We start from the raw sequence: 12556 nt of genomic DNA on the forward strand, positions 1-12556 counted from the left end.
GACAGGAGTCCTGACCACAGCAGTCCCCGACCCCGTCAGGGACCTCTGCGCCCTGCCCTCTGGAGCCCCTCTCCAGGAAAAGGGGCCGGCCTGCAGCTGCGTAGCTTTCTCAGCCTGCACGCCGTCCTCCTCAGTCCAAACTGGAAGTGAGTTTGACAATGTGATTTCCCAAAGCTTCTGAGTGTCCTGCTAACAGCGCTGGGGTTCCTGTGACAAAAGCCACACACACAGGCCTCCTCAAAGCAAGCGCTGCCCTGCCTGGTGCCCCTGCGGAGGGACCAGGCCCGTTTCTGGGAAGTCCTCCTGTTGACAGCCTCACTCCAGAGGCCCTGACACTGCTTTGTCTGGCCACAGACCACGTCCGGCTGGCTGCCCTCCGACCTCGGTTCCGCTCAGAGGCTGTTCCTCGGAGCTGGCCTCCCTCGCCACCTGGAAAGGCTGGGACCTCCCAGGGCCGCTCTGCAGAGGACCACCAGCTCCACTCCCGTTCCCTGGGGGTGTCGGTGGCAGGCAGCCAGAGGAGCCTTCCGAGCCCACCGGCAGTCTCACCTGGGGCATGCCACTCCCCGTCTCCCAGCACACCGGCTTGTGCCGCCCCTGCCCTGCCCGCCCCCAGTGCCCAGCCTCCCACGCCTGAGGACCTGGCTGGCAGCCCACACACCAGCCCCCTCAGGGCCTTTGCACCTGCTGCCGTGTGTGGGGTAAGTGCCTGTCCCCAGAGGCTGTCCCTGCTGAAATGCCACTATCGGGCCTCTCCCAACCACTCGTGTGTCCCACCACCCAGGACCGTCCCCCACTCCTTTTCCCTTGAACCTGACACCACATTTACTGTCTGGCCCCCAGCAGGGCACCGCTGCCCGCACGTCCCCAGTGTCTGCTGGACGCTGCCCAGCACGGCAGGGGCTCAACAAACGCTGGTCGACCGGGCACGGGCTCCTGCCCTTCGGAAACACTTGGAGCTGAGCTCCAAAGCCCACCCCGGCCTGAAGGGAGTCTTGAAGGAGCGCTTGGGGCCCACAGTCGTGGGCAGCAGCAGCAGGCAGGGCCCAGTCCGGCACTCACTCCACCCCGGTGCAGACTTCGCAGCCTGTCTCAGGAGGCAGGGCAGGCCGGCAGCCCGCACGCCCAGGCCCCCGTGCCCTGGGTGAGCACCGGCCCGCCCTGGCTCCGGCTCCAGCGCCACAGCAGAGGTAGGGCCTCCTCAGCAGGAAGCCCGGGGGCGGGGGGAGGGGGATAACAAGCCTGGGCCACGGTTCTGGTTCTGCCCCCGCCGTGCACTGGCCTCCCCGCCATGTCACGTGGCGCGGACAGAAGCTCGCTCGGATCCTCTGAACACAGAAACCGCCCGGCAGCTAGCCTATCTGGCAGCGCAGCCAGTCCGTCAAAGGTTCTTTTTATTCTTGCAATCTCATTCCGTACAAAAGCGGTAGAAACAGAACAGTCCCAACGAGAAGTGTACAGCTGAATGTCTGCACAGAAAACCTGTGTACATCGTCATTTACAGCGACTTTACATGGCACGTTAACGGCGTAAAAATGTGCTTCCTGAACCCCTTTGCTGCCCCAGCTCTTGGAGTACGTCCAGCAGGAGACCCACCTCACACTGTTTACAAGCTCCCCACTAAGGCTGTGTAGCTCAATAAAACCTGTCACCTCGGCACCTCCGACTCCTCAGCGCTCTGCATGTGGGCAAGGGTCTCCGCGCCATGCTGACGGGAGGCCGAAAACTGAGTTCCCATCAAGACGTCCAAGGGTCCGAGTGTGCGGGCACCCCGACGGACACCACCCCGGCCCCGCCCACACCAGCCGTCGGGGCAGGGGCAGCAGCACCCTCACGCCGAGACGCGGGCGGAAAACCAGCTCCAGTGCGCGTCAGGCGAACTCGGGATGGCAGGGACTGAGCGGCGAGTCTCTCGTAAGTTGCGGCCAGGTCGATTTTCGTTGGATTTAGTTCCATTTGCGACTTAAAACATGCACAATTCACTCAGTATACATAAAATTGTTTCTTAAGAAAATAAGGCAAGGAGAACAATTCACCAGGAGATAACAAACTATGAACAGGAGCCGCCGTGTGCCGAGCACACGCTTGCTTGGCTGGCCCTCCGCCGGGCCAGGCCGGGCGCCGCCCGAGGCCGCCGCATGGCACCAGATGGTTAGCTCGTGGCCGAGAAGTCCTTCAGGGGCTCGGTTAAACAGGCTTCCAGGTCGAACTGGTCCTCCAGCCGGCACTCCACGTGTCTGACTTTGGTGGGCGTGCCCGAGTACATGTCCTGCAACAGAGGCGGTGGTCACAGCTGGCCCACCCAGGCGGGGAGAGCCGCCCCCGCGGCCCCAGCACTCCAGGCCTAAGGCCGGTCACCAGGAGCAAAGGCCTGCAGCGCTGGCGTGCACCAGAGGGAACCTGTGGCTGACGACGCGTCACGGGTGACATTTCACTCTGCCACAGCTGGGCGTGTGCGACCCCACCCCACTAACCACCGCCCCCCCAGACTGGAAACTGCCAGGCCCTGCAAGGCCTCTCTGAGCCGCAGCCCCCCAGCTGGGACGGGGGCTCAGGGGCTGCTGTGCGGACTCGGTGACCGATGTCCCCACGACTGGTGAGGCTGTCACACCAGACTACCTGAGCGCCAAGCCCACGTCACCCCGAGAGGGAAGGCCACTCCCCACACCGCACAACCCGTGCAAGTCCCGTGGGAGCACCGCTGCGGCACGCACCAGGGCTGAGCCGGGGAGGGCGGCTCTAGTGCTCGGGCTTCCGAACTGCTCGCGCTCCGGCCAGGGGGACCTCACGGGACGCGTGAGTGTCCCACAACCCCGAGGGGGGCTTCCCAGCCGAGCCCGCTCTCACACACTTGGCTGCGCCGGCCGCACGGCCCACGTGCAGACACTCGTTGGGCTCCTGCATGAGGGCGGCAAAGGGCCTGGCCCTTCCCGGTGGCCTGCTGACGTGGGTCTGCTCGGACAGGGGAGGCTGGGAAAGCCCTGGCCGGGGGGCTCAGTGTAACACGCCAGGGCTGCGGGTCTGGTCCCCACGCAGCACACACACAGGCAGCAACCAACGAGCACGCCCGTAAGTGCAGCCACGCACGGCGTCTCTCGAGCTCTCCCTCTGGGTTTTTTTTTTTAAAGTCTGCAAAAATGGGCACCCACCCAAAATCATGGAACTGGAAATGTGACTTAATTGCTTTTAATGTTGGACCCCCGCCCCCACCAAAACATGGGATTTTTAAAAACTGGCAGACGGGGGGGAACCCCAGACACACAGCGCTGCACCCGTGACGGCGGGCGGCAGTGCGCCGGGGCAGGCCCAGCGCAGCCCGGAGGGATGCCGGCGGCCCCGCCTGTGCAGGTGCTGCGGCCAGAGGGGAAAGACCTTCTCCTTCTCAACGAAAATGGGATTAGGTGGACGGAACCAAAAATCTAAATGGAGGCCACTACCTAGGAACGCCCCCACTCCTTCTGATGGTCACCCGAGAAGGGGAAGGGGAGGGGGAGGGCCCTTTCTCAGAGGCGTCCGAGTCACTGCACTGCGGTGAGACCACAGTTTACCAAGGGCGTGCATGGCCGACCCGTGGCCCGAGACACCACGCCGCAGGGGGGCGAGGACAGGCACTCACGAGGTTGTTGTCCTGAGAGCTGGCCTGGGACTCGGAGCTGCTCTCCACGGATTCCGTCTCCATCTCCCCGAGGTCCACGGGGCGCCTGCGGAACCAAACAGCCTCAGCCCCACCGAGCAGAGCCGGGGGACCCGCGCCGTGGCGAGCCCCATGAGCCGCTCGCTAAAGCCGCTCGGCCCTGCGACAACGGCCTTCCGGGACTCGCCGCCTGGACTGCACCCGCCCAGCCACGCAGAGGTGTGGCTGTCTCGCCCAGGGGGCAGGGACACACCCTCGAGCCGAGCACCCCTGCCAGCAGAGGCCCCGACCGAAGGCAGATCTGGGGGTGGGGGCGGGGGCAGACCGGACGACCCCGTCGCTCATTTCTCCAGTCCCCCACCCGAGAAGAGAGCGGGACACTGCCACGCTGGCAGAAGCATCAGCACGACGTCTGCGAGGCCGCATTCGTAAAGCCACGCTAGGAGTCGTCTCGAACACGACAGCTTCTGATAAACTTCCCTGGCACAAAGCAAAAATCCCAGAAACTGCAGCGGAAGGCGGGGCAGGACCAAACGCTCCAGCCCCCTGTTCAACCGGTGTCCTGACCACGTGCCACGTGTTCAGGCCTGAGGTCTTCCCAACAAGACGTGAGTTTAAAACCAGTGGGGAAAGGACAAACCCTTTCTTAGTTTTACTTCGACATAAACTATTCGAACGACTTTCAGACTGTCGATCCTAAAAGCAAACAGAAGAGGCCCTGGCTGGGTGGCTGGGCGCCGTCCGACAGCCCAGGGCGCAGGCCAGACTGGCCGACCCTGCAGGCAGAGGCGGACGACAGACCCGCCTTTCTCTGCCCCCCCGCCCCCTGAAGTCAACCACCTCAAACGGTAAGTAAACAAAACCCCACCTGTTTCTAGACCTCCTGGCCTCTGTTTTGACAACTGACTGCCTCGTGACAGCCCGCCCGGTCAGGGCGCGAGCTGCAGAAACACAGGACGGGAAGGCAATACGAGCCCTGACCCGCGTGCGCTCAGCGGGCTGGGTGTCGTGCTGCAAACCGTGAAGGTCGCCGGTTCAGGTCCCGGCAGGGCACAGGCCTGGGTGTGTGAGTTTGGTCCCCATCAGGGTGTGTATGAGAAGCATCAGATACATGTTTCCCTCCCACTCCCTCCCCTAAAAAATAAATAAATAAACAAAGTCCTAAAGAAAGAAAAACAGTAGACATACATCTCTTGAAAATCACATCCTTCCTCAGCTGGAGGGTCCCAGAAGTGCAGAGCCACCTTCCAGAGCTTGATCTGCTGGTCCCACGAGCGCCGGCTGTACTTCTTGAACTTGTTGGGGGTCTTGGGGTGGATGCCAGGCTGCCGAAGGTGCCTGCGGGAGGGGAAGGTTATCCCGGCACACAGCCCGAAGGCCAGCCCAGCGCTGCTGCGACTGCACCACTAAAACGTCACAGGTCGGTGTTCTCCAAACGAGCCAGTGGTGGCCGAAAGAGCACCGCCTCTCTGACTCCCTGACCCCGTGACCTGTGCCGAGAAAGGTGTGTCTGAAGCCCAGTCCTTCCGAGGAAGCGGCATCCGTCTGAGGCGTGTGGCCGTGAGGGAGCCGGGAGCCCGAGCTGCCTGGACGCGCACAGGCCATGCTCCTGGTGCCCCGGGAAGACCCTGCGCCGTGACCACCACCCCTCCCCCGTGTCTGTGATGACTGCAGCTGCAAGGCAGCTGTGAGTCCTGAGAAACGGGATGTTATCTCCTTAGCCCTTCCGTCCCGTGGTCTCTCTAGCACCAGCCCCCCATGCCTTCACACAGGCGGCCGACTGTGGCCCAGGGCCAGCTTCACCGTCTGGGTATCTGTGCACCGCAGGACCCTGCGTGGCTTGGACATGCGCGCGCCGCTGGCCTACCTGGGGACCTCCCGGATGTAGCGGTCGTAGGCCATGGTGTTCTTCCCGTAGTTGATCTGCTTCTGCCTCCTCATCAGGACGCTCTCGTCTGTCTCCAGGTCGGCCGGCACCGCGGGTGGGGTTGCCTTCGCATCACAGCTGCAGAGGACGCAAGCGACACCAGGACACCCCTCGCAACCAGAGTCCGACACCAGGACACCCCTCGCAACCAGAGTCCGACACCAGGACACCCCTCGCAACCAGAGTCGCCGCCGTGCAGGAGCAGTAACGAGGGGCCTGCCCTCGGGAGTGCAAACCAGACAGCCCTGGCACAGTCCAAACCTCCGTGCGCATGGGAGTCAAGTACGTGACAGACACTGGGCTGGCCAGAAAGCTCGTTTGCCGCATTTTCCGCGTGCGGCTCCAACAGCGCTCGGGCGTTTGTCTTTCACTTCGTCAGAAACCGTTTTGTTAGGCTGTACTGCGACAACTGTCACAGCAGCATGCGTTTACAAAGACTTACAAAATTGGTGAGTTTTTGTGCAGCCGTTTTAGTATTGAAGATAGAAGAAAATAAACACCTGACATATTATGCCTTATTATTTCAAGGAAGGTGAACATGCGGCTGAAGTACAAAAACAACATTTGTGCAGGGCGTGGGGAAGGCGCTGTGACTGACGGGACGTGTCGGAAGTGGTCTGCGAGGTTCCCTGGTGCTGCTGACGTTTCGGCCAGACAGCCCTGTGCTGCGGGGCTGTATCCGCACGGGAGGGTGCTCAGCAGCAGCCCCCGGCCCCTCACCATGAGAGGCCGTGAGCAGAAGATTGCCGACAGACTCAGCATTTCCAAATCAGTAAAATTACGGGTGAAGATAAAAACTTCTCTTTCGCTTTACGGGAAGAACTGAACGGACTCTGGCCAGCCCGGCACAATGCCCCCCAGTCAGGGGAGAACAGACTCGCCGGTAAATGCCACCGACACCCAGCACCTCCTGGGCCCACCCACCCTTCCTCCCCACTAGGAAGGCAAGAAGACAGCACCCACCTTCCCAGCGACGCCTTCCGCTCTCTCCCGAAGTCGTTTATGAGGAGTTTCCTCTTGTACCTGGAGGCCGAGCAGAGGCTGCTGTTGTTGGGGGGCACGGGCACAGAACCCCGCGGCGTCCAGAGCGGCAGGGGCACGCGCGCCCGAGCAGGGCCGGCTGGGCCCGCCGGGCCGTCTGTCGTCTACACGTGCCCCGGCCACTCTCCCTCAGGAGACGACGACGAAGCGCCTGAAGCCAGCGGTCTGGAGGGAGCACCACCATGCTGGTGCCCGCAGACCCGCGGGGAACACCGGCTCCTCGAGGCCAGGGGAGCCCTAACGCAGGAGCCCCGACCCCTGGGCTGCACAGCAGGAGGGGAGCGGGGGGCGAGCCAGCAGGGGCGAGCCCCTGGTGGCAGAGAGGCTGGGCACCGCCGCCCTGACCAAGACCCCAACAACAAGGACACTCACCTCCCCGAGCCCTGCAGCCCCAAAACACGTGTGTGTGTGTGTCAGCTGGAACCAAGGGCTTCCCGCTGGCGGCACAACTACCTGCCAAAGGGCCTGTGTACCTGCGGCGCACACTCACCGCCTCGACCTTGGAGGGAGGCCCAGCCCTCGCCGCCCCGTGGCCCCGTGGGGGCGGCTGCCTCCACCAGGGCAACAGCCCAACCCTCTGCCACCAGCACCACGGACTGCCTCCAGCGGCAGGTCCTGTCTCTCAGCTGTCACGCGTCACTGTGCCTCCTCCCGCAGGGCAGCGGCTGCCCGCCGTTGGGGCACTAGGGGGCAGAGAACTGGCTCGTCTCCACGGCAGCACTGACCACACAGCGTCCCATGAGGACTGAGACCCTGCCCGCCCCACACCTCCTCTCTCCCCAGGACCCCCGGGTGACAAAACCCCCTTTCCAAGCTGTCAGACAGCCGCCAGGTCACCCTCCGTGAAGCACAGTGAGCTGAACTCTCACAGCCCCAGCCAGGGCGAGGCCGCCAGCCGCCCCCAGCCCCCATGGGTTCCCCAGACGGTGGCACTGTCACGGGGTGTGGTGGACAGAGGGGCCCCAGACAGAGCAGGCCTGGTCTGCAAAGGAGGACTATTTTCAGAGAGGCCTGTGAGACAACCGAGGAGCAAGGGGGGTCCCCGCACAACCTAAGAGCGGCAGACAGTCCCCAGCGAGGGGTGACGGGGTGGGGCGCACGGAGCACCCGGGTACTCCGAAAGCACCGCCCCGAGCCTTGGGAGCAGAGCACGGAAACCACACGGACCAGGGCAAGCAGCTGAGCTCCGAGGTCACGGGATCAAGGCCTGCCCACAAACCACAGGGGGTCGGGGACGCGGGGGCCCACGTCTGCCAACGCCCAGAGCCCGTGTGCCCGCACCTCTCCCGCACAGGTGGCTGCCAATGCCCCAGCCCTGCAGCGGTGGGCCGTGCCACCCCACCCCACCCCACCCCACCCCAAGCGTCCTCCTCAAGGGGGACCAGCACGCTCCTGGCTCAACACACTTCGGCTCATCACCAGCCATGACATTTTAACTCCTCGTTCATCCAGCTGGGTCGGACAGCACACATCGACGGGGAGAAAGGCCCCCAAACACCAGCGAAACATCACTGAGAGAGACAAGCAGGGCTTCAGGGGGCGCCCCCTGAGCCAGCAAGAGTCCAGGAAGGGGAAGCAACTCAGAGCTTGGGAGAGCCTGGGGCACGACTGCGAGGGGCGCAGACACCAGGCCAGGGAGCCCCTTCTGGGCTCCGGCCACTGCGGGGGCTGCAGCCTGGGCCAGGCGTCGGCCAGGAGTGCGCCCGCCCCTCTCTGCAGAGAGCTCCTCCTGAGCCTGCAGGCCTGGCGCCCCGCGTGGAGGTCTGGGCACATCGTGACGGTCCTCTGCCAGGCGGCCGAGGTCCGCAGGGACAGCCACCGAGACTGCAGTCCTCAAACCTCAGGAAGCAGACTCGTCTGGAGGCCCCCCCCCCCCCGCCCCGAGGAGTTCCCCTCCCAGCGGGCGAGCATGCGGGGCGCCCGAGAACCCACACTTCCGCCGAGTTCCCAGGAGCTGCTGACGCTGCGGGCCTGAGACCAGAGGCTCGAGCCCGCCGCACTGACACCGCCTGCTGTGGTCTGGAGCGGACCATAGGCAGCGTTTCCGAACGTGGTCCGAAGCACGCACCTGGCGATCTCCTTGTTCACTCTGGTCCTCATCTCGTCCTCCTCCACGGCAGTTGCCCAATCCGAACACCTGGACCGGGGCTTCGGGCCCTCAGGAGTGGTGAAGCTGCAGAGAGAGGGAAATGTCCCTTCAGGTGGGACACCGGGACCCAGCCTGAGGGAGTCTGGGGAGCATCGAGGGAGGGGGCGCTGCCCTCTCCCCCAGGGACCACCTGGCTGGCTGCGTCTGAGAAGCTGCTCTCTGGGCTTTGGGGGAGCGTGCTCTGGGGGGAGCGTGCGCTGGCCCACCTGGGGCCAGCGCGGGCCACACCATGAGGACAGAGTCCGTGGGGAGGCAGACGAGGGGTCGGCAAGGCCTCATCTGCACTGAGACGGAGCCTAAGACAGCGCATTCTCTTCTGTGCAGAAGGAGTTCATTTTCTGGCTCCTTAAGGACGTCAGAGGACACACTTCACGCTGAGCAGAGTGACCAGCACCGTGACCTGATGAACAACGGTGACGGGCTCCTTGCAGACGTGCAGGTGCTGACCCGGAACACGCCCCGTGACGGTTAAAACGGGGGGGTGGGGGGACAGGAACAGACTCGGGGGTCCTCGCTGCATTAGGACTCCGTCCAAGGGGAAAGGCGACCCCCGGGGCGGGTGCCACGGAACCAAGGAGCTCGGCTGCACCCAGAGCTCAAGGACACCATTCGTCGAGATTAGGCAGTTTGAACACACAAGGCCCGATGCCAAGAACCGCGGCCGTTAGAGTCGCTGGTCGGTCCAGGTCCAGGTTCGACGTCAGCTTACGTTTTCACGATAAGCAGCTCTGTATGCCCTAGGTGCCCGCCCATGACGCACTTTGGAAACACAGTAGCGAGTGATCCATCCCTTCATGAAGCTCTCCTTTCTTCTCTGGCTGCCCCGCCCAGACTCCCAAATTGGATTTCCAAAAGTAACTTTCCAAAGTCTGAAAACAGTTGGCAGAGTGGGAGCCCTAATCAACGACCTCAAAGCGAGACGGACTCTGTGGCCGTGTCAGGGATGCAGAGACGCAGGCTGGGCCATCGGCTGGACGCAGGCAACCCCGCTCACTGGCTGGTCGCGAGGCTCAGGTCTGGGTCTCCTGAACGTCCCATAGGTGCTTACAAGTGACCTGCTGCTGCATCTCCCACTCGGTAACGTAACAGACTCCCTTTCGTGGCGCTAAAACCGTCTCTTAGAGGAGGCAGGAGACACTCACTGGGTTCCACCCGCAGACGGGAGTGCTCCCGGGGAAAGCACTCCAGCGGAACCAAGCCTGCACCCTGTGACCTGGGAGCACGTGCGGCTGGCCCCGGGCCAGGCCCCGCCCGCAGGCCCCGCCCTGGTTGCCCGACAGGGGGCTGCGGAGAACAGCGTCAGGCCAGGCAGAGCCGAGCAGCAGGGGAAAGGGCAGCAGCAGGGGAAAGGGCGGAGGACTCGAGCCTTCCCACCGCACCGGAAGGGGAAGGGGAAGCGGAAGGAGGCCCGAGTGGCTGGCTGGTGAGCCAGTGGGGAGCCTGTGGGGACACACCTCTCCTCCTCACCCGAGGGAGCCCACGGTGCTCCGGGGCCCCAGGGCTGGATCCCACCGGTGCCGCCGCCCCGGTCTTCAGTCTTCCCATCCAGCCCAAGGCCCTGCGGGGTCCCTCCTAGCTCACCTGTCCGCTCTACAAGCCTCACCTTTGAGACTCACGGGAGCGGCCTCCCGCCACTCTCGGATCCCATTAGCTCCCGACGTCATCCGCGCTCCCGGCACCTTCGCAGCCTGACCCCCCCACCCTTCCCCAGGCCAGGCCCAACCCGGCCAACGACGGAGCTGCTCAGCCCCGAAACCGCGGGGCCTCCCTGAGCCCAAGTCCCGGGCACGCCCTCGGAGTCCGGCCTCCAGCCTCCCCTGCGCTCGTTCCCCCGTGCTTCTGCTTAGTCTCCCAGCGCCCACGGCCTCCGCGCGGCCGCAGCCCGCCGGCAGGACAAAGGCCTCGGCGCCTGACGCTCCCAGGGAGCGCAGAGCCAGCGCCGCCGGCCACGGGCGGCCCGCGGCCCCCCTCACCCCGCGCCGGCCACGGGCAAGACAAAAGAGGAACCTCGGCCGGCACGAGTCCCGACCTCGCTCCAGCGCGCCGCCGGGCCTAGGAAACACGCGCATCCCGCAAAGAGCTCCCGGGAGAGAGGAGCGCTCGGCTGCCACCTCGGCGGCCCCGACACTACAGCTCCCAAGCCGGCGCCCGCCCAGCTGCCCGGGAACACAAAGGGGCGGCCGCCCGAGGTGCTGACACCTTCCACGGGGCCCCTCCCGGGACCCTCAAGGGCCGCGCCGTCGCGCGGGGCGGCACCGGCGCCTGACACCCCGGCCACCCCGCCGCCCGCGCCTGCTGCCCCGAGTGCGCGCGGGGCCCACCTGTCGGGTCTGCGGTCGTCCGCCGGCTTCGCGGGGCCCTCGGCGTCCTCGGACGCCCCGTGCGGGCCGTCGGCTCTGCGCTTGCGCCCGAGGCTCCATCTCGCTGGCGGCGGCGGGCTGCGGGCGAGAGGCCGCGTCAGGGCGGGCGAGCCGGACCGCGCCCCCCGCCGCCCCGCGCCCCGGTCTGGTCCGCCCACAGCGCGCGGCCCGTCCTCACCTGGCGTCGCGGTCGCAGCGGCTCCGGTACCTGGGGGGGCTTCGCGGGCTGCAGGCCATTTCCGAGGAGCGGCAGCCGGCGCGTCTTCTCCCGCGGCGCAGACACACTGAGCGCCCCGCCCCCAACCGCCTTTATCCACCCCGCCCCGCCCCGCGCCGCGCAGTCCCCGCGCCCCGCGGACGAGACCAACGGGCCGCGGGGGGGAGCCCGCTCGGACGCGCGCCGCGCAGGCGGCCTAGGACCGCAGGAGACGCGAAGCCGCGGTTCGGACGCCGCTGGCTGCAGGCGGGCAGACGCCGTGGGGCTGACTGAGCACGTGACCCAGAAAAAAAATCGCCCCTCGTCGTGGAGGCGCCCGCAGCCCTCGGACGCTGATTGGACGCTCCTTCGCGGGCAGGGCGGGGCACTGGCGGGAGATTCGGGAGCGCGCGACGCGGACGCTGGCGGGGAGGCCAGAGGCTCGGCCCTTCCATTGGCCCAGGCCCTGGCGAGGGCTGTCTCCGATTGGTCCACCAGGCGGCGGCGTTCCACGCGCTGGCGGGAATAGGAACCCGGAAGGGGCGGTGGCGGGGACGCGCGAAAAGCCTGTCTTCACCCCTCGCACGTCTGCGGAAACTCGTGAGCCGGGACGGCTGCCGGCGCCGCGCATCGTCAGGCCCCACCTCCCAGCACCGCTCCCTCCGCCGCTCCCCGCGCTCAGCCCGCCCCGCCCCGCCCCGCGCAGCCGAGCCGCGGCCTGGAGGAGACCCCGGGTGGAAAGAGACCTCGGATTCTGGACGCAGAAAAGTCGAGTTTTCTAATTTGTTCCTCACCGATTGGGGAGAGAGCGCGAGACAGCGACTTGTACGCGCCCCGACGGGGGGTCGAACCCTCAACCCTGGCGAGCCAGGGCGACGCTCTAGCCCGCCGAGCCGCCCGGCCAGGGCTTACAGTGCCCCTCCCCTAAAACTATTTCGGGTCCGGCAGCGGGAGTTGGGGAACTCGCCCCCTCCCACCCCCGAGCCTGGGCAGCAGGCCCTGGGCCCCCCAGGCCACCCTCCAGGATTTCGCAAGAGCAGGAGGAGGCCTGCGCCCTCGGGCCACCAGTGTCCCGGGTTGACCTCAGCCCCCACCCCCCAGTCCCCGGGGCCCAGGCCACCGCCCCTCCAACCCGAACGCCGGCCGGGACCACTGGGCCCGCCCCCCTAGCCGCTCTGGAAATGGGCTTCGCAGACCTGCACCCCAGCAGGAAAGCGGAGCGGAGGTCCTCCGGGGAGGCCGCCCCCTT

General features: G+C 65.8%; 1 protein-coding gene across 1 annotated transcript; it reads right to left on the reverse strand.

The window, feature by feature from the left end:
- Positions 1–1933: 1933 nt before the first annotated feature.
- Positions 1934–11436, reverse strand: LOC114489958 (stem-loop binding protein). Its single transcript, XM_028503839.2, has 8 exons — positions 11290–11436; positions 11073–11189; positions 8671–8775; positions 6525–6584; positions 5502–5639; positions 4823–4972; positions 3617–3701; positions 1934–2269 (listed from the first exon to the last, which is right to left on the reverse strand). The coding sequence occupies exons 1-8, from the start codon at positions 11346–11348 to the stop codon at positions 2153–2155; spliced, it is 831 nt and encodes a 276-aa protein (XP_028359640.1). The 5' UTR covers positions 11349–11436; the 3' UTR covers positions 1934–2152.
- Positions 11437–12556: the final 1120 nt, after the last annotated feature.

This window comes from Phyllostomus discolor, chromosome 1 (assembly GCF_004126475.2).
Source record: "Phyllostomus discolor isolate MPI-MPIP mPhyDis1 chromosome 1, mPhyDis1.pri.v3, whole genome shotgun sequence".
Taxonomy (NCBI): domain Eukaryota; kingdom Metazoa; phylum Chordata; class Mammalia; order Chiroptera; family Phyllostomidae; genus Phyllostomus; species Phyllostomus discolor.